Source organism: Lepidochelys kempii, chromosome 1 (genome assembly GCF_965140285.1).
Source record: "Lepidochelys kempii isolate rLepKem1 chromosome 1, rLepKem1.hap1, whole genome shotgun sequence".
NCBI lineage: Eukaryota > Metazoa > Chordata > Testudines > Cheloniidae > Lepidochelys > Lepidochelys kempii.
In genome coordinates, this window is record NC_136380.1 from 232,677,816 (window position 1) to 232,704,079 (window position 26,264).

Here is a 26,264-nt window from a genome sequence, read left to right on the forward strand (position 1 = left end):
ACTTCTGCCTCTGATTGCCCATGATGCCAGTCTCATGTTGGCCAAGACATAAGTAACATCTGTCAGGGATGATTTAGAGCAGGGGTTCTCAAACTGGGGGTCAGGGGTCACGAGGTTATTACATGAGGGGTTGCGAGCTGTCAGCCTCTACCCCAGACCCTGCTTTGCCTCCAGCATTTATAATGGTGTTAAATATATGTTAAAAAGTGTTAAGTGTTTTTAATTTACTGGGGGGGGGAGGGTCGCACTCAGAGGCTAGCTGTGTGAATAGTACAATAGTTTGAGAACCTCTGGTTTCGATAATAATTATTCCTGCCTTGGTGCAGAGGACTAGACTAGATGACCTGTCGAGCTCCCTTCCAGTCCTACATTTCATGCCTACATTTCTATGCCTCATTTTTTAGTGGGGATGATTGGGAAGTTAAATGGATCAGTAGACTAGAGATGGAATATCTGTACTAGCGGAGATAATAGGAAAACACCCTGATACCATTTACAATGGACAAGATAAGCCTGGAATGGAAGATGAGGTAAAAAGTAGCTCAGGCATGCACACAGTATGGATAGGTACAGGGATTGGTTCCTGAAGCATAACCAAGCCAATCCCAAAGCATATGATACAATGTATAGTTAGGAATTCATGTGTTATAGTGTTGGTAGAAATGTATACCAGGAGAAGGTGTGTGTAACTTTGGGTGTGCGTACCCTATACCTAAACCCATCCCTGATGCTTTAGCTTGATCAACTCCACATAGTTTCCTTTTATTTGGCATACAGCAAAGCTAAGTGACGAATACTGGAGTTTTGGAAGCGGTCTTGAGGGGGAACCCCAATATCTCCATCTCCCACTTGTTAAGTTTTCAAGCACCTTCATGCTTTCCCCCATACTGCCCCTCATGCTTGGGAGATGCTTTGAGTAAACATCTGCAAAACACATTTTTGTCCTTCTTAAAACCTCCCCTTTTCCATGATGCCTATAAAAACTTGACAATGGATAGGCCATGGTGTGCTGAGACCATTGCCTATCTGACTGATATTATCTCACCTTTTCCTTGTACTTCCATCTATCTATCCAGCTGTTGTATCTTGTCTTATATTTAAATTGTAGGCTTTTGGGGATAGGGACTGCTTTTGTTTTACTTGCACAGCACCTACCACACTAGGATCTTGGTCCGTGAATAGGACTCCTAGATGTGACAGTGATACAAATGAGCATGCAGATCACCAACATAACATGCTTTTTAATACTATTGTTCCAGTAAATTGTGTACTGTATAAACTACAAGTTCAATTACAAATACTGAGTGGAATCTGTTAGAGAGATCTTTAGACTAAAGAAAGCTTCCTTACTTTACATAAAGTAGTAATTGAATCCAATTACCTGATTAATGGCTCCCAACATCTCTGCTCTACTAGCAAGTCTGGCAGCATACTGGCTAAGGAACTGCAAGCTTTCCTGCAGCTTCTTAACGATCTCCTGTGCTTGGTTATCTTCATCACACAAAGGTGCTAGAGACTGAGAAGTTCACGGGCGGAGGGGGAGAGGTGGGGAGGAAAGAAGAGGGAAATGTAACAGCGCTAATAAGTGAGATGCCAGTCTAGCGGCTTGTGGAATGAATGTTACTCTGCAAAGGAAGCGATCACACCTAAATGGGATTCTGCTTGGGCGTACCTGTTTGCATGATCAAATATGTTAGGGCCAGATAATCAGTTGGTGTAACTAAATTCCGCACCGCTGGAAAAAACAAAGGAGTTACGCTGATTTACACCAGCTAAGAACTGTAAGTTTGACATTCACTTTATGGTTTTATTAGCTCACTACAAGAGCACTCGGAACAGAAGAATGTCCCATTTGTTGCTTTCTAAAAAACTCTTCAGTGTCTGTAATATACACATTTAAAAATAAAAAAAGACCAAAAAACCTCAGTGCTAAACAAAGCCATATTTGACTCTATTTATATGATCAAATCCAAAAATAAAATCCAGCAAAAACTTTACATTAAGTAAGGCTGTGTACACACTACCACTTATATCACTATAACTTGGGTCGCGCAGCAGTGAGAATAAGCCACCCCCAAATGACATAAGTTACACTGACCTAAGTGCCAGCGTGGACAGCGCTACATCGGCAGGAGAGCTGCTACCATCACTCGTTGGGGTGGATTAATTAAGCTGACGGGAGAGCTCTCTCAGCATCAGTACCGAGGAAAGCTCTCTAGTGTAGCCATAGCCTAAATGAAGTTACTATAAGCTGGGTGTGCAAGTGGTTGAAAGACTGAACTCAAAGAGTAGTTATTAGTGGTTTGCAGTCACGCTAGGAGGATGTAAAATATTTTCATTAGTTACTTGGATAACGGAGAGGAGAACGTGCTTATAAAAAGTTTGTGGCTGACACCAAGCTGGGAGGGGTTGCAAGTACTTTGGAGAACAGGATTAGAATTCAGAATTACCTTGTCAAATAGGAGAATTGGTCCTGAATTTCATATTGATTTCAGAGAGAAAAAGTGTAAAGTAGTACCCTTGGGAAGGAAAAGGCAAATGCACAAAGCCAAAATGTAGAATAACTGGCTAAGCAGTAATAACGCTGAAAAGGAGCTGGGTGTTATAGTGAATTAGAAATTGAATAGGAGTCAGTGTGACGCAGTTGTAAAAAAGGCAAATATTCTGGGCTGTTAACTGAGGTGTTTACGTAAGACAAGGGAGGTAATTGCCCCACTCTACTTGGCACTGGTGAGGCCTCAACAGGTGTATTGTGTTCAGTTCCAGGCACCACAATTTAGGAAAGATGGGGACAGACGGAAGAGTCCAGAGGAGAGCAACAAAAATGATTACAAAGTTTAAGAAAAACCTGACCTATTAGGAAACAATCAAAGACTGGACATATTTAGTCTTGGGTGGGGGCGGGGGAGCCTGGGGGGAGGGGGAGAGGAAGGGGTGAGAGAAAGAACCTGATAATATATTTGAAGGCTTAAGGGCTGTTATGAAGACAACTGATCAATTGTTCGCCATGTCCTCTCAGGGAATGAGAAGTAGTAATGGGCTTAATCTGCAGCTAGGAATATTTAGGTTAGCTATTAGGAAAAAACTTTGTAACTACAAGGATAGGTAAGCACGGAACATGCTTCCAAGAGAGGTGGTGGAATCCCCATCACTGGAGGTTTTTAAGAACAGGTTAGACAGACACCTGTCGGATCGGTCTAGGTATACCTGGTTCTACCTCTGCATAGCCAACTGGACTTGAAGACCTATTTAGGTTCCTTCCAGCCCCATATTTCTATGGATTAAAATGTACTGTCAGGCCACTTGCTCGCTCCCTCCCTCCCTCCTTCCAATCTCATCCATTGCTAACCTCCAGCAGCTTCAGCCCATTCATGATCTCCCTTTTCAAGTTTTCTTCAGCCAAATCTCGGGACCTTTCTTCAAGCCTCACTCGCTTATCCAAGGTGAACAAGTCACATTTAAAGCCCAGAGACAATCTGAGAAACTCTGCCTGTCATAGGGGGGGAAAAAACATCATGACATAGTACTGAATAGATCAGGCATCACAGAAGTAAGAGTTACCTCAGAGAATCAATAGCTAGTGCTAATGATTCCATGAATGGCAGGAGGAGGCTTTGTAGGAGAACACCCCAGTTCTGAACCTTCCCCAACAGGCTTTGAATCCAAAAAAACTCAACATTTTCAACTCTACCCATATCTAGTGATAGGTAATTAGTTTACCAACAGAATAGCTACCCTCTCTCTCTCCACATCCCCATCAGTTCATCCTGTTGGGAAAGGCAACATTAAACAATTCTGCCTGGCAACATGAACAGTACTGTTAGCACATTCTGTTGGGCTGAAGCTTGTGTCTAGGCCAGAACTCTCCTTCCCCCACAAAACGACACCAGTGGAGAAAATTCAAACCCAAAAGTTTATATAATGACAAGAGAGTCATTTTTATAGCCTTCCTCCTCTTCCCCCTTTTCCTGCACAGCTTGTGAGTATCTTTTGATAAACAGATTTCAGCTTCATCCTCTGAAAGGATCTCCCTTCACCGCCGGCACACAGCGGGCTTCAATTGGACATGGAAGTCCAGTAACACCCCTGGCATGGATATTTACCTAAATCAAGGATTTCATTACTTGAAGGGGAGGCAGAAAGTCAATTTTAAAACCTCTCAGAACACTGAAAAATGATTTACCTGAATTTCAGAAAGAAAGGACCATTAGAAAGAGTTCTACTTGCTGAAATATTTCAGGATACAAGTAGTCAAGACTCACCTCCATCTCCTTCTCATTAGGAGAAACACTGTGGGAGGAAAACGAATAAACCACATAAGAAGAGCATAGTGCAAAGTAAATGCAAATGGGCATCAGATTACATGAGATACATACTTGTCATTTTGTTTGGTTTTGGTCATGTTAAGGCCAGTCATAGTGGGAGAAGAATTCCCTGATAATTAAAGAGACAACACACAAAATTTTAGTTGTTAGGTTGAGGAATAAACTCCCCTTAAAAAGAGGAGTTTATGAAAGACTTAAAAAGTTCAGTCACAAGAGGGAAAAACTTGATTAAGACTCCTTGGGTTGAACTATTGTCTGGTAGTAGCAGCAGCAGCATGCATTAGAACTAGGTTAAAAGTCAGCAAGGCAGCTCATTAGTGTTACCTTTCAATGGCCAAGACCCCAAAAAGAGTCAGTCCTTGTTTGATTAGTTTGTGGCTTTAACCACAGAAGTCCAGATCCAGATCTGAATTTGCAGTAGTTGGATCTTCGGTTTTGGTCCCCACTACAACCTCCTCCCCACAACTTCAAGATAAGCATTAGAGAAGCCACCCCAAACTCACTATTAACAGTTCAATAAGGATCAGCACATGGGTAGAGACAGCCAAGGCTAAAGGTGAGGCACTTCCTAAAAGGGAAAGCCAGCTTGGATTCAGTAGAAACTGACACCCAGCTTTCAGATTCTTACACTGCCCAAACCTTTGATGGGGTTGAAAGAAGTTGCTCTATATCCCTGTTGGAGTAGGGGATGCAAGTATCATAGTTTGCATTAGGATATCATTGGGTGTAGTAAAAGCTTGGCCTGTTTGGACACCCCTCAAGAGTGTCCAAGGGAAAATAGAGCTGGATTAGACTAGTGCTGGTAGGAGGTGGATGAAGAGCATGTCTTTGTAGGATAGCATTTTGTTCCTCTCCATTTTAATACCTAATGACAAACACTTTAAAGTTTACACAACATAAAATTGACAAAGCTGCTTCCCTCTCCAAAGCCAGACTAGAATAAGCACATCATACAAGGTAAAAGATTCTTCTGTAGTGGTCAGCTCTTTACATGAACAATAATCCTAGGTCTGTGTGTTGGCAACTGCTTGTACCCTGTGGTAGGAACCTGGAACATTTCTGTCACCATGGTATCAGAATTGACCATCATTCCCGTGATCTGCTCAGTGGTTCATCAGCTCTTCACACCCCGTTGAAAACTACAGACAACGTTTGCTTTCAGTATGAAAAAGTGTGTCCTTGTCAGAGAGGGTTTTATTTTGCATTATATGCACTTTTAAGAGTTTTCCCATCATAGTTAAGCATTAAGATAGTCTGTTCCAAGTACAAGCAATAGTTCGGTTGTACAGCAAACACAAAGAAATTAGGGATAAGAATATTCAAGCATTCTGAGGTTTAAGACCAATGTGTTTTACTGGACACTAATCAAGCGTGCGCTTTAATGTGTTAAGTGATGTGAATTTCAACGAGGACCATTTACCTTTTCTACCAGAAACCGTAGCAGACACTTGTTCACTCTGCTCTTTAATAGCTTCCGATTCCCCATCTGTATCCTAAAAATGGTTTGAGAGAGTAATTATACAAACTTGCCACAAATACTGGACAAGAAGATCAGCTATGATGGAGGTACTCTAGTCCTACAGTGGGTTTGTGTGAACTAATCAGGTACTTTATACTGCTGCTACCACTATGTATGGAAACTAGATCTTGAATGGGTTGGAAGGCTTCCACTCCCTAAATCAGTTGGGTCTTCCTCGGAGAAGGCTCATGTTACCTTGCAAACAACTCATGAAGTGACACCATCTAGAACTTAAGCAGTCAGATTACTATGCTGAAATATGAAATAGAGAGAATTTAAAGTAGCCCAAGATGGGCAGGGGAAACAAAACAAAACAAAACACAACCCACCACCAAGCCTATCCCATTTGGCCTGAGCCCATGAGGGGAATCCCTGGACCAGATCCTCAGCTCATGTAAATCAGCATAGCTCCTTTGGCATCCAATTGACACTAGCCAAGGAACTGGTAGTACAGTCTCTGGGAGGGGAGTCCAATCCACGGCGGTGTTTACCCCTTTCATCCTTAATAGGTTTTCCTAGTGTGGGACTTTTCAGACATACCAAGCAATCCGTTTCTCAAGCCACCCCATCTGTCACTGCAGCATTCCCTGGCCTTCTCTTACAGCTAAAGCCAATGGGTTGCACATGTCAGCATTCCTAAAACTTTAGCAGTCTAGTCGAGCTCTTACCAGATCTAGCTTTAGTTCTTTTTCAGGTGTCGTTTTGTGATTTTCCATGCTGGGGCAAAATTCACTTTTAGTCGTTAGATCAGTACCTGAAGAGAGAGATTCCAGAAAGTGGATGTAAAGGTTTCAAAGATGAACAAATGTTACCTATTAACTAGATTTCTAAAGCAGAAACCACCAGTGCTCTCTCATAAAACCCTCCATAGTAATTACCAGAAGAAAATGCAAAAAAGAAAGAGGCCTTTGAAAGCCAGCAGCTCAGAGTGCTGTAGAAAGCAGAGACAGTGATGCTATGGCACATTTATTGACTCAAAGCATCACAAGACAAAGGAGTACAGCTTTATATTGATCAGTCATGCTGGTTGCAGCTGCTCCAAGTTTGCAAGACAGTTTCTATATATTCAATTTTCCAAAACAATTGCTTTGGGCTGAAGTTTTCTATGCTTTGACTATTTGAATTTTCGGGGGATGGGAGGGAAGTTAAATAAAAAAAATAAAATAAAAAAGTCAGCTTAGAGTTATAAAAAATATTTCTGATCTCACATGAAGAGGCTAAAGGAGGTTTGGAAGTGGTGCTCTGCTTAGCATTATGGAGTGTGTGGGAGCGAGTACAGCAGATGTAATTCAGTTACCATCACTTAGATGCTTGAATGTACCTTCATGTTCCGCTCCATGCGCTAGGTCTTTATTTGAAAAGCTAGAATAATGTGCAGTAGACGCTTTGGTGTCTAAAGTGAGCTGTGGTACACAGTACAGGTAGTTATTCAGCTGCAAGAAGGCAGAAGTTCAACAACTAGAGCAGATTATTAAACTCCAAAGGGTTGTGAGCTCCAGATCAAAGAGTAACAAACTGCTCAACTCCAGTCTAAGAAGCACACATCATTTTAAGTGCCACAACCGATCACCTCTGTTTTTTAGGAGGTTATATGCTCCATTGGAGAGGCTGCTGAATTTTTAAACATTCAAAAAGTAGCAGCATACAGGAAGCTAGACCTAATGCAATATTAAGTTTGCACAGCCAAGCACTCAGAAGGTTAGGTAATTCCAAGAGTTCACTTCTCCTGCAATGGTAACTCTGGCTGCAAAGAATCTTTTTAAAAAAATTAACAAAACACGAGTCTATATTAGTACAAACCAAAGAAACAGGATGTGCAACACGGTCAATAGTGTGATCAAGAACTTAGCTTCTAGAATTTTCTCTTTTACAGACTTTACACTGAATTAACGCCAGTAAACAAACAAAAAAAGTCAGCCCTACAAAGCCTACCTTATTCTTTCAAAAAGCAATAGACGTTATGGTTGGCACTACTGAAAGCAACAGCAGAGATCCACCAATAACCTCCTGCCTCTATTTGTATTAGAAAGACATTCTGTACAAGTATAGTGATGCCTTAGAAGTGGAGTGCTGACAGTTTAGCACAACATGGAAGATATAGGACAACTGGATATTGAGATTTCAAACTAGCACTTGTAGGATCTAAGCCATGGGCAGAGCTCTGCCATCCTACCCCACGCTGGCTCTGTGCCCAAGACTGTGTGCTTCCACCCAGCACACAGTCTTGATAAGCCAAGTGAAATATCTCCAGCAACGCTATTTTCTGAAGCCAGGCTGGTCTGGTTTTCCAAGAAAGGGTTTATGAAAGTAAATTAGAAAGGAAGATTACTGGTGAAGAAACAAATACCTTAAATCTGGCATCTAAAATTAGACACTTCAGAACCCAGCCCAAAGGAAGATGAATGTTCAGAAAAAGAAGGACATCTCTGGGGTTTATTACTAAATTAGCATATTCTAGAAGTGTGTTCTAAATCGATATTTAAAACAAGTGTTCTCTGCTATTCTGTGCGGTGCACTCTAAGTCAGCTTTTATACTCTGTATATGTATGATTTTCTTTAATTTAGGCTTGTGTGCACTCAAGGAGAAAAGTAGGGCCATTTGTTTTACTAAGGGAAGGAAATACATTCAGAAACAGAGATGAGACTAGTGTTGCTTGACATCTTAATGTGAGCTCACACTTTTCTACTTCCATATGTTTTGACAGAGCTGGTCAGATGATTAAAGATTTTGAAAAACGTGCATTGGGGGGAAGTGTCTGAACTCTTCCCTCACACTCTCTCCACCCCCACCTCCCCACAATGTTTTGGGCCGCTCAGGTTTGACATAGCTCGACTGAGGTTTCCCCATTTCCCTTCAACGGATCAACTGGCACAGTACTTTAGAATTTTCCTCATTTGTTTATATTTTCAGAAGAGCTGAATTAAATGTAATGCTTATGAGAGGTGCCTGATTGCCAGCCCTGGCAAGAGAGGAATCATCTTTACCAACTCATTCTGCGTGCCCCTTTTTGCAGGGTCTTAAACCTGGGTCTTAATCCTGCAATGGCTCCTGCCCAAGCAAAGCCCTATACTTGTGCAGAGTCCCAGTGAAATCTGGAAGCAGTTGCAGACCAAAAAGTTATTATTCTGAACATAACGTAGACTTAAAATTTGTGCAAAGCTCTCTTACTCAACTTCCTCACTTCAAAAAGATATGTTGGAAGCAAGCAGTTTCCCTATCACATGATAAATCTTCAGAGCAGCTACAATACCTGATACATTATCATTCAGGTCCTTCTCTTTATTTTTCTTCATTGCTATACAGGTTGATGTGTCTTCATCTTTTGCCCATGAAGCCTCAGACAATTGTGTCTCCATAGTGAGCAATTCTAGAATAGGAAGCAATAAAAGGCAGAGCCATTACTGGTAAGAAGCTGCATATACTCAAGGGCATGTTATTCAGACCTCTCAGACAAAATTCACTGTGCTTCCACTTTAAGAACTTACCAGTTGCTTTTGCGCTCTCCAAAGAAGATGCGATAGCTCCTTCTCGGGATGGTGCTGAATGGTCACTGCCAAGACAGGAAAACACTCAGACATTCATGATCTGATCGGTTTGGTTAATTTAAGAATTAAATGTACCCAGAGAGACTGACCTGGGCAAGACTGGAGTATCCGATGTTAAAGGCAAAGCATCACTCTCCTTAACAAAAGGAATGTTAGGGTTTTAGTGTTGATACTTTTAATAGGACATCACTTCTTGTGTAAAGCAAATGTATAATATTTGTCAGGTCCCAGTCTTAAACAATTCCTTTAGATGTAGCTAGATCTGGTTGAAATATGTTCGTTTCAGTAGAGAGTGGGTTATTTAAAAAAGCTGACCCGTATCCCCTGCCCACTTTTTTCGGCCATCTCTAGAGGTATAGGGTATGGTTTAATACCCGGGGGGTGGGGGGGTGTAATTATGGGTTTTGTAGTAGTAGTAATTTGCGGGGGGAGGGGGGGGGAAGAAGAGATAAATCTGTTCACATCTATATTTTTGTTCCAAAAAGCTGTACTCCTGACCTTTATGCCAAAGAGCATCACACTTTAAAACCAAAAAGTGTGTCGTTTCAAAGAAATGTCACTCTGCTAGATTTCCTCCCCCACTTTAAACTGGGCCGAGACTGTGATGCAAGTCTTAAAGAGAGAAGTGACAATTTAACAAAGCCACTTGGCTTTTCCTGACATTTGTTCCCCCCCCCACTTTCAAAGCCATGCTACATGGCTCACCAAGATGATATTGGGACAGACTCCCTTCCAGAGATACAGAAAACAACACTAGAAAAAGCTCTGAAGCTGCATCAGTGTTCCTTCTAAGAGACAATGAGCATAAAGCATTTTGCTTGGGTTAAATTCTGTGCTGTTTAAGAGATTAACATTTACATTCACGTCTCCATGTTTGATTCCTACTGATAGCAACATTGTACCACACCCACCAGATCTTATGGCAGAAAGGCACTGGTTTTTTCATACTAGCTTAATGGTCATAATTTTGATTCACCATTAAGGGCCAAATTCTTTTCTCCATTCAATTTGTTGCACCTGAGTAACTGAAATCTGGCCCCAAATCTGTAGCACTTTGCTGATACACAAACTGCCTTTTAAAAAGCTTTAACTTTGAATCCAGTGTGTATTTTACATTTTATTGTAAATTTCTTGGACCACCAACACAAAGCAAACACACTTGGAGTTACTTTAGTTTAGTTCTAAGATTTTGGTTTTGAATCCCAGTTGTCAGTAGTTAATTTGGAATTTTAGGAGGTTTGCATGGCTTTTGTGGCCACTCCTCTCAGTGTGTCTAGGGAGAGGATTTGCTTTAATGTGCATGTGACAAAGACTAGTGATGCTATTGTATTGTTAACCAGAGTGACATGGAAATACATTATGCTTTCCACCAGACTCATTTTATAATAGTACATATACAACAGGCTGTCTTGTACAGAGTGGTTAGTACGGTGCGTGTGGGGGGGACAGAAGCTCTTAAAATTAAAATTGTAAGTATCTTGGAGAATAGCTAAATAGCAGTAGGTAAATAGCTTTTGTGTTCCTTTACCATCCTGTACCAGCAAAGAGCTAGATATTAAGAGGATCTATAGTGTACAAAAGATATTTGGAACGTAGGTTCCTGAGGGAAAAATTTAACTCCCCTTGAAGTGAATGAGAGACCAGCCCACTTATTCAAGGGGAGAATTCCACCCCTGTACAATATATAAAAATCCTGTTACTATAGCATAGAAACAATGAACATTAAATGAAGGTCAAGGAGAAGTTTAATGAGCTCGCCCATGGAGGACATGCTGACTAAGAACCTGAGCAGATATTAAAAAACACAAATGGGGGGGGGAGGGGAGGGAAGGAAAGTAATCAAAGCACAGAGATAGGAGTTAGCTGGAGTTTCTCAGCGAGAGATGTGCAGTATTGGTAACCTTCTCAAATTTACAAGAAAGATCTAGATGTAGGGATCTAGAAGGGAAGTGAGAAAAATCTCTTTATTTATGAACTTTCTTTCTACAGAAAAAGCCTCCATAAGAATTTATCATAGAAACTTGCCATACAACCAACAATGTTCTGAAGGGGCAAGTGATTATGGACCTCTTGATGCTTAGGTCCCCAACCTTGTCCCTGCACTGGGCCTGTTTTTTAGAGGATGCAAGCTCAGCTGTTTCCGAAAAAAGTGAGACCCCTTTCAAAATGTGTTTAGTTGGGCAACCAAAAACTGAGTAATTTTTTTTTAAAGCCCCACCAGACAGCAGTAGTGTGTATGTTATTCAGTTTCCTTTCTTCCCCCCAGCCCCAACATTAGTGTAAGGATCAGTGAATAGAGTTCAGCTTGGTCAGCTGGATGTTTCCTCATGCAAATCTCTGCTATTTATATTCTTATTTGAATTCTCCCTTGGGCTTAAGGAAGCTACAATGTTTTATTTTGCTCTAGGGGCAGGGGCAGTATACTGGAATGGAAACAAAAAGATTCAAGGGGGTTTATAATGTAGTACTACCTCAAAATCAAGAGGGACTGACCAAAGCAAGAGATACCCCCAGGTATAATGCAGGAATAAATTCAAGCTTTCAGTGACTTTGTTACAAACCAAAGGAAAACTGAAAGCCGTTCTATACTTTTCATCCACACCTAGTTCTTTTCCTAGACTTTAAAGTGTTAAGAATGGTTGAAACTTTTGGCTCACAAAGGAAGGATTTTAAAAAAAGCCCACAATGTGGCTTTACTAACACACCTATCAGTGTATGCCAGAGATACCTGCCTTTAATAGGATTAACAAAATCCTGAATTTCTGTAAAATCATGACACAGTTACTACCTGCTATATGTAATATATCAGTCATTCTAGCGAATCAAGGAAAGGATTTGCAATAGAGCCCAAACCAGCTCTGTTTACAAGTGTGAAAAATGCATGATCTCCTTATAATATAGATATCCCTCTATCCTCTAGGCCTACTTCTTGTAAGGAAATATTTGAGAGGGTTTGCTGTTTCACTGTCCTCCAGTCTGTGTTGTAGCAGTCTTCTGGTGAAGTACTCCTTGCATAAAAGTTTACAAAATCCCAAATGAACCAATATACATTTCTTTGGTATGCGTTGGAAAGCTAGTGTTCAGTTCTAAGCCCCCAGCATAGAAAGATTAGTTTGACTCACACAAGAGCTAGAGATTTAAAGCAGCCTCAAATCCCTACTCTGTCTATGCTTTGACAACACACACACACAGTAGTATAAGCATGGAGTTACTTACATTCTGAAGGGCTCACTGTAATCAACACACCTGCAGGTAACCCCAGTCTGATAAAATGCTACAGATACACTCTTCCTATTAAACATGGGCATTCAAATTTTGTCCTGCGTCATAATTTTTAGACCAGATATGGGATACCGCCCATTTGCCTTTCCTTCGGTTCAGACCTGGAATCTTGTCCCAGGGAAGAAAGAAGGATTATGACTACTGCACAAAGGGATTCCAATAGAAATGCAGAGGAACCCTACCCAGAGCTAAAAAGTGTAGTTTTGGGTATAAACTGCAATTACAGAACTATACAAATATGGAGTGTGTTATGTTGCTTTAAATGTACACAACTGTGCTGGTCACAAGTGCTGTGTTGACAGCTGTGTGGAACAAAGCCCTCCAGCCAGCCAAAGCAGCAGCACAATATGGGCAGTAGCAGTGCAAGCAAGGGCTTCCTCACCTAGCCCCCACACCACCCAACCAACATAGCTCAACCCTAAGATCACACTAACAGGGTAGGAGTCACTGAGTAGCTGTGTCATTTTCTCCTTTGCTTCTCCACCAAGAGTGGGTAAGGACTATTGCAGATGGCTGGGCCACCCCACAGTGGGCAGGTCTGAAGTTACTATTTCACTATTCGTCTAGATTAGGTTGCACTTTTTTTTTTCCTACTGCTGCATCAAATGAAAGTGGCATTGTATTAGTCGGACAGGCCAGATGCATATCTCGCTCAAGTCCGGAGTTTGAAATCCTGATCCCATTGACACAGCACATTTCCAATTAACATCACAATTAGAAAGTGTATGGTGCTGACTAGAACAGAAAGTAACATTGGCAACCAGCAATCAAGGGGAAAACCAAGGGTTTACTCAAGTGTCTACTCTGTCTGTTGTAACCTGTCACTTTCTGTGGGACCGAGGACCATTTATTTGGCCTTTTTCCTCAGCCTTCAGTGCTGAGTAGGCAGACACACTATCCCATTGAAATCTAGATGCAAAGCTGAACTACACTATATTGGGTAAAGTATCAATCACCTTGTTTTTCTTAAGCAAAGATGAATTTTTGGAAGATCATAGTCATAACTTAGCACTTTTCGCAGAAGGAAGTATACAAAAAGACAATCAAATGGGATTATTAAAATGTAAAGATGCCTGCTGGGTTTGTGTGTGTGTTTTTTTTTGGTCTCCCTCTGCCCGCCATATTGTTGGGAATGGATATCATTCATGCTTTACCAAGAGAGGAGTCCCTTGTTACTGAAAAATGAACATGCGTTTTAAGATTTGTACATGGAATAAAGAGGACTCTGAGCTAGAGTATGGGATTTAAATACTCCTAAACTTTGATCTGGATTCAAACATCACAGGTCAAGTACATTTCTGGAATGTTTTATTCCAATCGCAGTTGTTAAAAGAGATATACCAACTGAGACGGTCTCCCAATAGCCTGCAGAAAGAAAGGGAATTCAGCAGAAGTCCACTGACTTACCAACGGAGCAATGCTGATTTACCCAAATTGAAAAATCTGGCCCCTCATTTCTATTTTAAAGTCAGTGCATTATTGCTAGTAAATGGCTACCAAATTCAAAGGCAAGATTGCTGAAATTAAAGACAGCACTAACCTCAGCAAATAGAGAGTCCATTGTAGTAGGGGAGGCAACAAAATCTGCATCAGTCTGGTTACCAACAGAGCGTATCTCCCACCTGGCAGCACAAATTTTATTTGCATACTGCAACAAGATCACATTTGGATGTTTTCTTTACATTAATATTACACAGAAACAAGAGTTGAAGTTCACCACCGTGTCTTTGTGGAGATTGCGGCCAATCCCCAACCACGGCAGACACATCATTAAACAAAACAAATCTAATGAAAAGGACACTGACAGAGAGTAACAGAGGAGTCACAGGAGTTGCTGAGACTTGCAATCACCTGTTTGCAATGCAAAGTTCTGCTTCCTCAGCAAGAGCCCAACCACTTCTTTTAAAAATCAGCGCCCAAAAAGGGAGAAATCAGAGATAGCCTTCAGAGGAGGAAAAATGTTATACTGCAACGGCTACAAACACTCTGGTGCTTTGATGAACCTGAATGTCATCACTTTCTAGTCACAGTTCGGAAGGGTGGTCTCGTGGATACACATTAGCCTGGGAGCTCCAGACCCTGATTTTCAGTTAAAGCTCAGCCATTAGTCTATCCTGCGTCTCAGTTTCCCCCATCTGTAGAATAGGAATACCACCTCCATGGCTCACAGGGGCATTGTAAGAATAACCTTTTTTAATGAATGTGAGGCACTCTGGTTCTACAGTGATAAGGGACATACAGATACCATGAAAGCCAGTGATAGCATTATTTGCTCACTAATTCAGAATATAGCATCTCATTCTCTTGCAGTGATGCTGTAGTATTAAGCAAGACCAGATTCTCAACGATAGCAGAAACTATACTAAAACAGCTAGAGAGTGGCTGTCTTCAGTTCCCTTCAAGAGTCTGTGGTAACACTACTTGTCCAGTCCCCCTATCCCCCGACCCCAGCCCAAACATGGTTTTGCCCTCTTACCTGTGTGTCTCCAGTGTCACGTCCAAAGTAGACCCATTTTTCAGATCCTCTCTTTCAAATATAGAGCGAGCTCTGGTTTCTGCACATGTGAGATCACAGCTTGTGCACACTCTTGGATTCAGCTGTAGGATTTCCAAGGCCAGAGCATCTGTTAAAGATACAGACATGAAATAATGAGAAGGGTGTCAACATAAAAAGTTACTAGTCAGTCAGCTGGGTAGATTTGGTCCTTTTCTATCAACAGATATATCCACACCCTCAGACACAATAAACCTGACTATAAATTTACCCTGTTTCATTCGTTTGCTACTTTCATAGGTTATTAGTAAAGGTTCAGGGAGCAGTAGAGAAATATAAGCAGACTACAGGTGGATGGACATAAATAAGCGAGTCCATTTTTAAGGGGAGCATGACCAACAGTCCAGGGTTGGCCAGTGATCACTGACACACTCGCATTTGAGCAGTGGTGACCATTTGCCACACTGCAACACTAGCAGCTAGTCTCTACCTCACACAAAACTTTCAGATTTGACAACTGTATATGGCACTTTGAACTGAAGCCGTGGTGTCATGGGGAGGTGGGAGGATGGTAATGTGTGGGAGGCAAAGCAACAGCACTTACTGTAGAAAGTAACATTATACATTGCAGTGGAAATAAAACCTTGGTTAGAGCAACCCTGGGCTCCCATACAACAGGGACTAGTAGGGAAAGGGAGGAATTGCAGACACTGCATAAAATGACATCTCTGCAGAGTCAGCATACAGTGGCATTATGGGAAGGTGGTGACCGATTGGCTAGCTGGAAGCTTACTGACCCACATCTATGCCATGACATGGCCTGGACTCTCTGATACAAGCTAAAGCTTGGGATAAATGAACCAGGCAAAATTGGGATGTTAAAAGCTCAGTTTTTGATGCCTGTCACAAACAACATAAACTAAACTGCCTCATCATTAGTGCTGGAGATTGATGGTACAGCCGTTTGTTTTGCACAAGAAAAAAAAAACTCTTCAGTTGCCATTTCCAATTGTTTGTGAGATGGCTCATGAACTCAGCTAGTCTTTAGATACAGCCAGGCAAATGCATCTCAGATAATTCATGGGCATCGTTTATACCAATTAAAGCCAATAGCAAATTTTCACCATAGTGAGTCAGGACAGATTTATACTGAGGTGCAGGCAACAGAGACTTATAGCAAAGAATATCTGTGCTTGATAAAAGATGAACAATGGAAATTGTTCTAATCCTTTGCTATTTTAGATTTAGCACCATGTTACATTAGACAGTTTTAGGTCATCCCCCAACTACTTCTGCACTTCAAAAGATCAGGGTACAAAAGAAGGCAAAAACCATAAAAGAGTAGCCAGCAGATCTTACCTAGCAGAGGTGTAGAATACCAGCATGAGTATCTCAAAGAGGGTGTCTGGGGAAGTCCAGTGCTCCAACCTGCTTCTTGGCCCCCAAATCTTTTGAAGGAGCAAAGGTGCTAATTGGAGAAGGGAAAGTTTATGGCAGGTTATTATTCATCAGGTTACTTACAGTAGCATCTAAGACCAGCCAAGAATGTTCCCATTATGCTAGGCACTGTAGAGACAGAATGCTAAGCAATCCCCACCCTGAAGAGCTAACTGACAAGCCCCACATGGGGTGGGAGAAGGGGTACAATACACAAGCAGCATGGACAATGCGACAGTGGCAGACATATTAGTGCCATTTTTTTCCCCAGTAGTGGGTTTAGCTCAGCAGGGATAAGCTAATTAGAAAGTGAAGTAAAAGGAAGGGGACACTGAAGGAGGAGGTGAGTGGGGCAGAATAGAGCAGAAAGAGGGCGAGAGGGGCAGGCATGGAATGAAGCTGAGCTGAAAAGAGGGTGAGAGCAAAAAACAACCTGTCAAAGGGCAGAGAAAGTCCAGTGAAGACTGAATGTGTCTGCTTTGGCAGCATCTCCAATGGCTCCTACAGGCTCTCCTCTGCAGTTCCCCTTCCCCTCCCACCAACAGACCCAGTCCCTATGGGGTGGGGGTGGGAGGAGGAATACCACCTGCGTCCTAGGTCCCCCTCAATTGTATATGCTAACCGTTGTTCAAATGAGGCCTTTTACTGCCAAAAACAAATCAAATAATGAGTATTGGAAAGGATTTACCCAGCAGTAGCCATTCATCCACATGTGGGGGAAAGGTGTTATTTTTACATGGTTCTGAAACAAATGAAGTGTCTGTATTTTAATGATGAATGTATGTCTTCGGGCTTCAAAAACTCTAGTCCGAGTTTCCACTGAGTCTTCAGCTTCTAGTCCTTCTGAGAAGGGTCACCTATGTCTTAGAACAGTAACTTTTCAAAAAAAGCAACAAAAAGACTATCTTCTGCCACATGTGTTTTACAGAAGCTGAAGGCAGGGACAGTCAATGGAAGATACACACCAAAAAAGTTTAACTTTGCAAAAATAACCAAACCAACCCCCTCAAAAAAAAACAAACAACTTTGCAGAGAGACGTCTATCAAGAGATCTGGATTTCAAAATTTCCCAGGCACAAAATGTTTACAGAGTGACAATATAAAGCAAGGCATAAAAAGAAAAAAGATGAGCCAAGAATAGGATAGCATTTATTCATTGTAAATTCTTGAAGGCTACTCTTAAAGCTGTTTAAAAAAAAGTTACCAATTTTTGGCGCAGTTCTGGTAGAATCAATGTTTTCCTCTCCCCCATGTGAAAGGGAAAAAAAGTATAGGACCAACAAGAGCGGTCAGAATTTCTCACTATCTTCTCTTTTACTGTTTCTTGGTTTAAACTAGACAGTGGACTGTAGTCACTAGACTCCCCATCTATGCAACTCTATTGCAATAGGAAGATCGTTAGGGCAACTGGATAGGGAGAGAAAAGTATATGCTATTACTGCTTGTAGAAGCCATACTGTCGGTTGGATTAATATCCTTCTATTGGAGGGATTCTTACAGTTAAGCAATCAGAATACTACCCAATTTAACCAATTCTGCTTCTGTTTAATCTTTGCAGAAGCTTAAATTTTACTCATGCAAATTATCTGTAACTTGTCTCAGTTACCTATGTGCGTAAGCTTATGCACATGTGGATGCATTTGCAGGATTGGGGCCTCAAGTAAAGCATTTATCTTGTTTAAAGCCTTTGGAGGGAGCACAACTTTGTCAAAATAAAGCCTGATCTATTAATACCCGAGTAAATAAGGTTATAGTAATAGGGCTGGTTGGGAATTTTCCAGTGGAACATGTTTTGGCATTGGAAAATCCCTATTTGTGGGAAGTGTCTCCTCGATGTATTAATTTTGACCAATTTCTGTTTACAAAAAAGTGAACATGAAGCATTTTAATAACGTTAAAGAAAGTTCCATTGCCACATTTTCATAATGAAATATTTTGATTTTTTATTAAAATGTTAAGTGAAAGTCAGAATGGGTACATGAAATTTAGAAATGTTTTTTTCAGATCCAGAACAGATGGAAGGGATTTTGAACTCAGGATTTCCCCACAAAACAGAAAATGTTGTCCTTGCCCGACTGTTTATATAAAGTAGTGCATTTACCTTCCCTATTGCCACTGCTGGAACACTGGTGTTCTTTACTACCAAGCTGGCACAGAGTTGTCACAAACGAAGGGACATTATTAAATTTCCCTCAGACTAAGTTGGATGGAAATTGTAAAGATGAAGTGTTGCTGCTACAATATAAACCCTTTTCTATGATCCTCTTCCTTTTACCTGCCACACATTCAGTGCTCCCATTTGCCTGCATTCCCTCCTGTTTTTTAAACTGGCCTTCTGAACAGCAAAGATGCACATTGTTCAGTGTGTGGCAGTCAAACACACACAGATTTTAAACAGGGAAGATATGAAGGTAACATCCTTTTAAGCACATGACCACCACCAGTTGTTGACCATGAGTGCCGAACAACATGCTCTGTGTGGAACCATGCAGGGACAGTATCTGGCCCAGGGCGCGTGAGGAGGGGAATCTGAGGGCTACATGCGGATCTGCCTGCACAGTTCCCTTCAGCCAGTACGTTTACACAAATTAAACACTAGGAAAAAAAGTAGCATAGTTGTTAGAAAAATGGCCCTCAGATTGGACTTCAGACAAACTGTAGATGGACATTCACCCTGGTGTCCTCTGTGCCATGAAATGCTCTCCTCCACCACCAGGTGAGATAATAGATTTCATACCTGACACAGCAATCCACAAAGTTGCCCCTTAAACAGTTTCTCTCTCAGTGTGTTAACAGTGGCTATGAAGAGACAGTTACATAATCACTAAATGTTAAATTATAAAGAACCATTTTAGGTGCTCTTAGGGTTCCTTTTAACCTTGTTTTTGCCCATCATGGATGGAGTTAAATTTTAACCATCAGCTATTTGTACCTGCAATTTACATGTATTCCTGCGATTTTAAAACAAATGCATATGAGAGACCATATTCTACTGTGGGGGAGATACTGAAAACATCCGAGGCATTGCTCTAATTTTCTTTTCCTTATTTAAATACAGAAAGGGATGTGTTTTGTATCAGAGTGTTGCTGTTTTTAGAATACAACAGCACTCTGAATAACAGCTCTAAACACGGTGTCATAGGCCACCAGGTTTGGGCCTGTGATTCCAGATCATATTTGAGATTTTTTTCCCCCCATGACATAGCATTTTGTTGGTTTTATTTTAGTTTCCAGTATTGCACACAGAGGCCAGAAAGTGCTCTTAAGGGCACGGAGAGTCCTTTGGTTCACTGCCTACAGCGCCTAGTGCAATAGCCCCACCCCCTGCACCCCCAAACACTAGCGCAATACAAATAGAAATGAAGTGTATTTTGCTTCGTGCATCATTGCAATAATACTTCGGCAGTGGAAACTTGGTTAATTGCCTCTCGTTCCTCATCCACAGGTTGGGATCCAGCTCTCAGTAGCAGTGTTAGCACTCTCAGCACTAACTGCTCTAGCAATTAAATGTTATGTTATGGTACCAGAGACTCTAAACAGAGTCAGTTCTGCCACCCTTACTCAGACCAAGTAGTACCTTCCTCAGCAAATTCCACTGATTTTTAGTACTGTAGTGCTAGCATTACTAGCAGCAAAACTACCGGTGGAGTAGTTTACTCCACGCGAGCAGAGGGGTCAAACTGGCCTTAGGGAAGAAAGCAGAAGTGATTGACCACACAAAGGGAGTATGTGTGAAGTCGTACCACTTTTAGCATCAATTCTATGTCCATACCATTGTTAAGAATGGTCTTTAGAGAGTTCCGTGTTCAACAAGAGACTCCCAAATTTTAAGACAGACTCTTCAAATGGGAAGTCAGTGTAGATCCACTGGCTTCATCTACATTGGCTGGGGAGATACCCCTCTGTTTTTAAAACAGGATTTTTTTTTGGCATTTGTTTTGTTCTTAGGAGTTACACTCCTGCCAGAGCCTACCAAGGAAAAGACCACACCAATTTCCATTTTTACGCCTCTTCCTTGCGGCTATCGTCATAACTAAAGGGCGAATGTGCAAATGCAGCGTGCGTGCACACATGCTAGGTCAGGTAAAATTCTCACTTTAATACGAAGGAATATATCTGCAATCTGTAAAACCATCTTGGGGAAGTTTCTGCAATAGCGGGGCGTAATATTCTTAAGGGACCAGTTTCAGCCAAGTGCTTAGGAGCATGCCTCTGCCTCAGCTCAGCATAATCTCCCAGAGTGTGTTCTGGTTTCAAAACTAGTAAATCATTTACAATGTATTCCTGCCGCAAGCTTTTTCTTTAGAGTACATTTCCCCCGTGGCAGCATGGCTCATATGTACCTGGAGCCAGACCCTCAGCTGGGGCAAGCCAACAGAGCTCCACTGATTCTACAGGAACAGAGACTTTACATATCAAAGCTTTCTGGGTTATCGCTCTTAAGAAGGGGGCGAATACCAGGTAAATGTATGAAGTCTCAGAAGTTTAGGAAAGAGCTTCATTTATATTTTAAAAGGAATGACACAAAGTGACATCTGCCAAAATGCGGCAGCCTCTAGGTGAAATGGTTTAAGACTGCAGCACAATCCCATACAGAAAGGATGGGCAACATTGGATAGAGTATCTACAGCATAGGAAGATGAGGTAGCAGGGCAAGAGGATTAACTCCCAACACTAAGGTGGTTGCTTAGGCACAAGAACAGCATCTGCAGCTACACTGCTCCTTAACACTTAGTCCTGACTCAGAGGGAAAAGCGCCACCTACTGAGTCACTGAGTCTTGGGGACCCTGGAATTTTGGTTGGAAGTTTCTCTTTGAAAGGCCAACGGCTCTGGACCTTGCTGAGCTCAAGTCCTGTTTGGATCATCGCACAAGGAGGAACGACTGAAGCATTCTTGAAGGAAACCGAACTTCCACAGAGTGAAGTAACACAAAGGTCACCATCTAGTGACACTACATTTGATTCTTCCACTATCTGACTGCAGCTTAACACTTGCCAGTGCTATAAGTGAATACTATAAAAGTACTTACTTTTCTGCTCTTTATCTTTTTCCTGAAGTGTCTGGCAAGAGCTCATTAAAGCTGTATTCATAGCCTGAAGGGCTCTCTGCTCAGAAATGGCTTCCTCTAACACACTTCGCAAATATGTGGCTTCTTCCCAGGCAGAATGAAGCACCCCATCTCGATCCGTAACCTGAGCACAGAATAGAAAGAGAGCACAGCCCTGGCTGGCACAAAAAAGGTCTCTGCTGTTCATGCAAATGAAACTGAAATACATCTGTTCTCTCAGGAAGTGATAAGCCCCGACTGAACTTCTGCATTTTTACATTTGGGTGGACTGCGTATGGGAGCTATTTCTGAGTTTTGTTTTTTTAAGCCACCACAAATATGCAAAGTTGTCTCTTTCATCAGCAGGCTGTTGACACCACCTCCTCTGCTTTTACTTCCTCTGCAAGTCACAGTTTTGTGGTGTGGCTGTTCATTCCAACAAAGCATAGTTTCCTATTTGCTAGCAGAGGCGTATAAAGCATCGCTTTCTGGTGTGTGGAACAGCAAGTCACTCCCCTACCTGTTTGCTGGCGTCCTCCAACTGTTTGGTAGCTTCTTGGAGCTGCAAGCCAAGAACATCTGCCTGACTGACAGCTTCTTCTTTCAACTGTTTGACAGCTTCTAGCTCGTGTTGTCTGCAGGGAGCAAGAGTGCAGGACACAAGCTGTCCCTGACCATTCAGAAAAATATTCCTAGAAAGTGTGATACCCAGTCACTAAGAGAGAGACCACATGCTATTAAAAAGCTTTACAATAGTTTAACTTCCCAAACAGAAACAAGGGGTTTAGAGATTAACCCACCAAGTAAACAAGGCTGTTTGTACTCATCTGGCAGATCAGAAGAAGTGTAGGTTTTCAGCAGGTTCCTAGCCACCCAAAGCTGTGCAACTGCTATGCAAGTCCTGTCTAGATGAATTCCAATGTGGAAAAGGAGTACGCGTTTACTGCACCAGTACCAAATACTTTAAAAAGGTATTTTAAAAAACCTATCATAGACCATCTATTTGGCTGTTTTAGGGAAAAGTGGTAAGAGGATCCAAAGTCAAGAGCATTTGTAAAAATAGCAGAAGTTGACCCTGCAGGCAGAGTTAATGATCACTACAGTTATGCAGCTTTGATTTGTCACTTGGTGCTGTAAAGGGTGCATCAGTGAGACTTCAGCGACAACTACCAATGGAAAGTCAGCACCACACGAGTCCCTGTGACAGAAAGTGGCCGTTCAGGGACCCTTAGGCTTATTTTGCATTGCAGAACGGCGGGGCTGTATCTAAACTGACCTTGTTCCGAACGTCTTCCCTCTGTTACAGAGCCACTGGTGGCATTACCAGCCACCCTTTTCAGCAGAGAGAGTGCCCTGAGCTGGGCACTCCACCAGCAGCTGGCCTATATTAGCACTACACCAATGGGGGGAGATTCAGAAAGACACAGGAATAGATCAGGCCAGGAGAACACTATGCTTGCTCAGCACCAGCAAACGTACGAACTCCAGGCCCTGAGAGATTAAGTGGTGTACCCAAATAGGCGCGCGTAGGAGGGGGCATATTGGGCATGCCCATTCTCCCTGTATGTATGTATGTTACATTACACTAGCCATTTTACACCCACCCCTGAATAGACAGGCCAGGCATATTCTTTTCCAGAGGATTTGTGCATGTGTAGGGAACAGGTTAGAAAAACTCATCTGGGTGGGAAACTTAAACAGCTGCTTTCCTGAAAGCCTGATGTGAGTTCACAGTTGTGTGCCCCTTGCTGCTGTATTTATACATCACTGTTTAAACCCACGTAGCTATTACAAATATAATGAGGATAGGAGCGTTCTTTCCTAGCCTACGTTTTCCCATTTCTCCTAGAAGAAAATAATCCATTTGGAGTCCAAATTTTCCCCGACTACTAGTAAATCAAGGCAGTGTGCCACCCTGAGCTAGAAATGGGTCAGTCTGGTATAGCAGACCATTTCCAATAAGTAAGGATGTTGACAAGCCCATGTTTGATAGACCATCAACTTCATACACAGCCAACAGTTCTGCTTATTTAGTGGTTGCACCTGCAGAACATGCAGCTTTTCAACTGTTTAGTCTGTGGTCTGCCTGGTGTTTTAGAAGAGTCTCTACAATGATGCATTCTTACTTGGTACACAAAGGATAACTCCATGTAGGATAAAACACCTTTAAACAGATCTGCTCACAAAAGGAGCATGCAATGGGTTTTCAATTTTAAGCAGTCTCGTTCAGGAGTTTCATGTCTCATTTACACGGGGAGAGGAGGAGAGAATTAGATGTACCTGGAAGAGAGCTCTTTCCTGAAGCGAAGCTGCTCTGTTTTTATTCTCCTCAGATTTCCTGCCATTCTAACATACTCTTTATCCAAGGATTCTCTGTGTTCTTCTAAGAGATGGAGCTTTTTAATCCAGTGATTTATCTTCTCTTCTAGCACTTGCTTGAGGTCCTATTAGTTTTTAAAAGTTAAAAATGCCACATGGTTATAACAGCGTAGCATAAGGTTTACTTAACATGCCACTTAGAACTGTACAGGGTCTCTGGTCAGCAGAGACAGCCTCTCCCTATCTGCCATCCCTTAGTAGCATAATAAATGTCCAGATACTAGACTGCCAGCAGTAAGTAAACAAGGAGGATGGGTTCACACAACATTGAGTTTAACCCCACTCAGTTTTCTGAAGGGGAAAGATGGATAAGGACATGGTATAGAATAGCATAATCAGTACAGCTGCTTGAAAAGCAGCTTTTCATCTATTTTTCGAAGGAAGTAAATATTTTTGCAGAAAAACCATTTCCTTCAAAATCCTCCATTGAAATTAAAGACACTTGAAATAAATAATTGGGTCCAGACTTCAAAGAACCCAACAAGCTCTCCCCCCCGCCAACATACATAGTTCTCCCCCTGGAAAGGGGGAGGGAGACAGGAAGAACTACCAACAATTTCTTTTTGAAAAGAAAAACAAGAGTTTCTTCTATTCACAATGAAAAATTTCCATTGCAATGAAAAATGTTTTTGTAAATGGGGAGGGGGGGAGAATGGTAACAAGTGTTTTTGTTTTCTTTAAAAACTGTGGAAGATACTTACTCTTGTTAGACCAGCCCTAATAATCACCAACATAGATGCTTTCCAGAAGATTCAGAGCATGGCATTATACACTATTTTACAATTCTTTATTTGTGGCTTCACATTAGGTGAAGAGACAGGCAGAGAGTGTGAAAGACAATGCCTTTTAGTAGCATGGGAGAAAGTAACTTCAGTGACAGCAATTGGAGTGTTTCAGGGTACAGTTTATATGAATTTCTACCAGATTTAACCATGCTAATGTGCAAGTTAATGTTGTTTACTTTGTCTGAGGCCTATCTGGTCAGCTAGCAACAACACCTTCCAAGAATGAACTCCAGATGGCAGTGAGCATGCACTGTAGATGGACAGGTACAGTGTCTGTCATGTGATTAGTAAGACTGCAATAGAGCACTACCTGGACACTTTTTTGGAACGGTTTCTTGGCTTACAATTCCACCTTAGCTAAGCTGGGAATGAAGCTTCCTAGGTTAATGTAACTTTTACAGGGAGAAGTCAATTCTACACAATGACTAGCCTAACTGCTGGAATTTCTCATGGTACTTGAAAATTATACAACTCAGGAAGTTATTGCCCATGCTATTTACTCTCAAAGAAATGTCTGATCTTTCAGAAAGAAAGCAAGATCTTGACGAGAATTCCTTAAACAGTTTAGACACCAGCCCTGGCAATAGACTGTTATAGTCAGAGAGGTGGTACCATTAAAACCAAACAAATATTTACCTTTCCGTTCTTGGTTCAAGGACACAGCCTAGCTAATGGAGGCAGAAGAGCATATGAAGAAGAAAAAGAGGGACATACTTCTTATATGGTAGTAAGCATTGTCTGGTTTCTCTAGTAGATCATGAGACTACTTGGGTCCCATTGCAAGGTCTTAAAACCACTATGAATAGCAACTCTTGGCTCTATTACCAGATCCATTTTGGAAGAAATATGGTCTTCCTTCTGCAACAGTAAGCACTTGTTTGCAGCAATACCTTGTAGGAGCAACCGTTGCTTATGAGCAACTTTTCCCCTGGGAACATTTTCCCTACTATGAATTGTCCACTCGGTAACAGCAACATAGCCGCCATATAAGAGCAACATTTGACACATCACATCCCCCACTTACTTGCATCAATTTTTTGGTGTCAAAAAACACCAGACAAATCCCAAGAAGTCTCACTGAAAGAAAAAAAAAAGTACAGATTATCCAAGACTGTCAAACTCTGGGGGCTACTCAAAACCAAGTTGCAGTCAAATGGGAGCTACACAGGTCGACTGTACGCAGAATGTGGAAGCAGAAGGATAAGCTTTTGGCTAAATATGAAGACGGACAGTCAAATAGCTGTTGTAAGCATGGGCATGAAGGAAAAGCCCCTGATGTCAACCAGGCTCTCTTTATATGGTTCAAGGAGAAGAGGGTACAGGGAGCACTGCTTGCTGGACTTGCAATCAAGTGAAAAGCCCTTAAGCTGGTCTCTTCACTTGGATTGAATGATTTTAAGGCAAGTGACAATTGGTTTACCAGATGGAAGAAATACTTCAATGTTGCT

The 26,264-nt window shown here is 41.7% G+C and overlaps 1 protein-coding gene across 1 annotated transcript in view; it reads right to left on the bottom strand.

Annotated features, from left to right (window-relative positions):
* The window catches only part of IRAG2 (inositol 1,4,5-triphosphate receptor associated 2), a 61,122-nt gene that overhangs the window by 4,761 nt on the left and 30,097 nt on the right, over positions 1–26,264 (bottom strand). Inside the window, exons 16-31 of the mRNA XM_073317813.2 lie at positions 23,933–24,096; positions 22,173–22,344; positions 21,635–21,797; positions 19,341–19,402; positions 16,526–16,634; positions 15,149–15,296; positions 14,213–14,294; positions 9,480–9,526; positions 9,331–9,395; positions 9,096–9,212; positions 6,513–6,598; positions 5,746–5,818; positions 4,377–4,434; positions 4,263–4,290; positions 3,350–3,490; positions 1,382–1,516 (exon numbers count right to left, since the gene is read on the bottom strand). Coding sequence (XP_073173914.2) covers positions 1,382–1,516; positions 3,350–3,490; positions 4,263–4,290; positions 4,377–4,434; positions 5,746–5,818; positions 6,513–6,598; positions 9,096–9,212; positions 9,331–9,395; positions 9,480–9,526; positions 14,213–14,294; positions 15,149–15,296; positions 16,526–16,634; positions 19,341–19,402; positions 21,635–21,797; positions 22,173–22,344; positions 23,933–24,096 — 1,650 coding nt within the window. The remainder of the gene's footprint in view (positions 1–1,381; positions 1,517–3,349; positions 3,491–4,262; positions 4,291–4,376; positions 4,435–5,745; positions 5,819–6,512; positions 6,599–9,095; positions 9,213–9,330; positions 9,396–9,479; positions 9,527–14,212; positions 14,295–15,148; positions 15,297–16,525; positions 16,635–19,340; positions 19,403–21,634; positions 21,798–22,172; positions 22,345–23,932; positions 24,097–26,264) is intronic.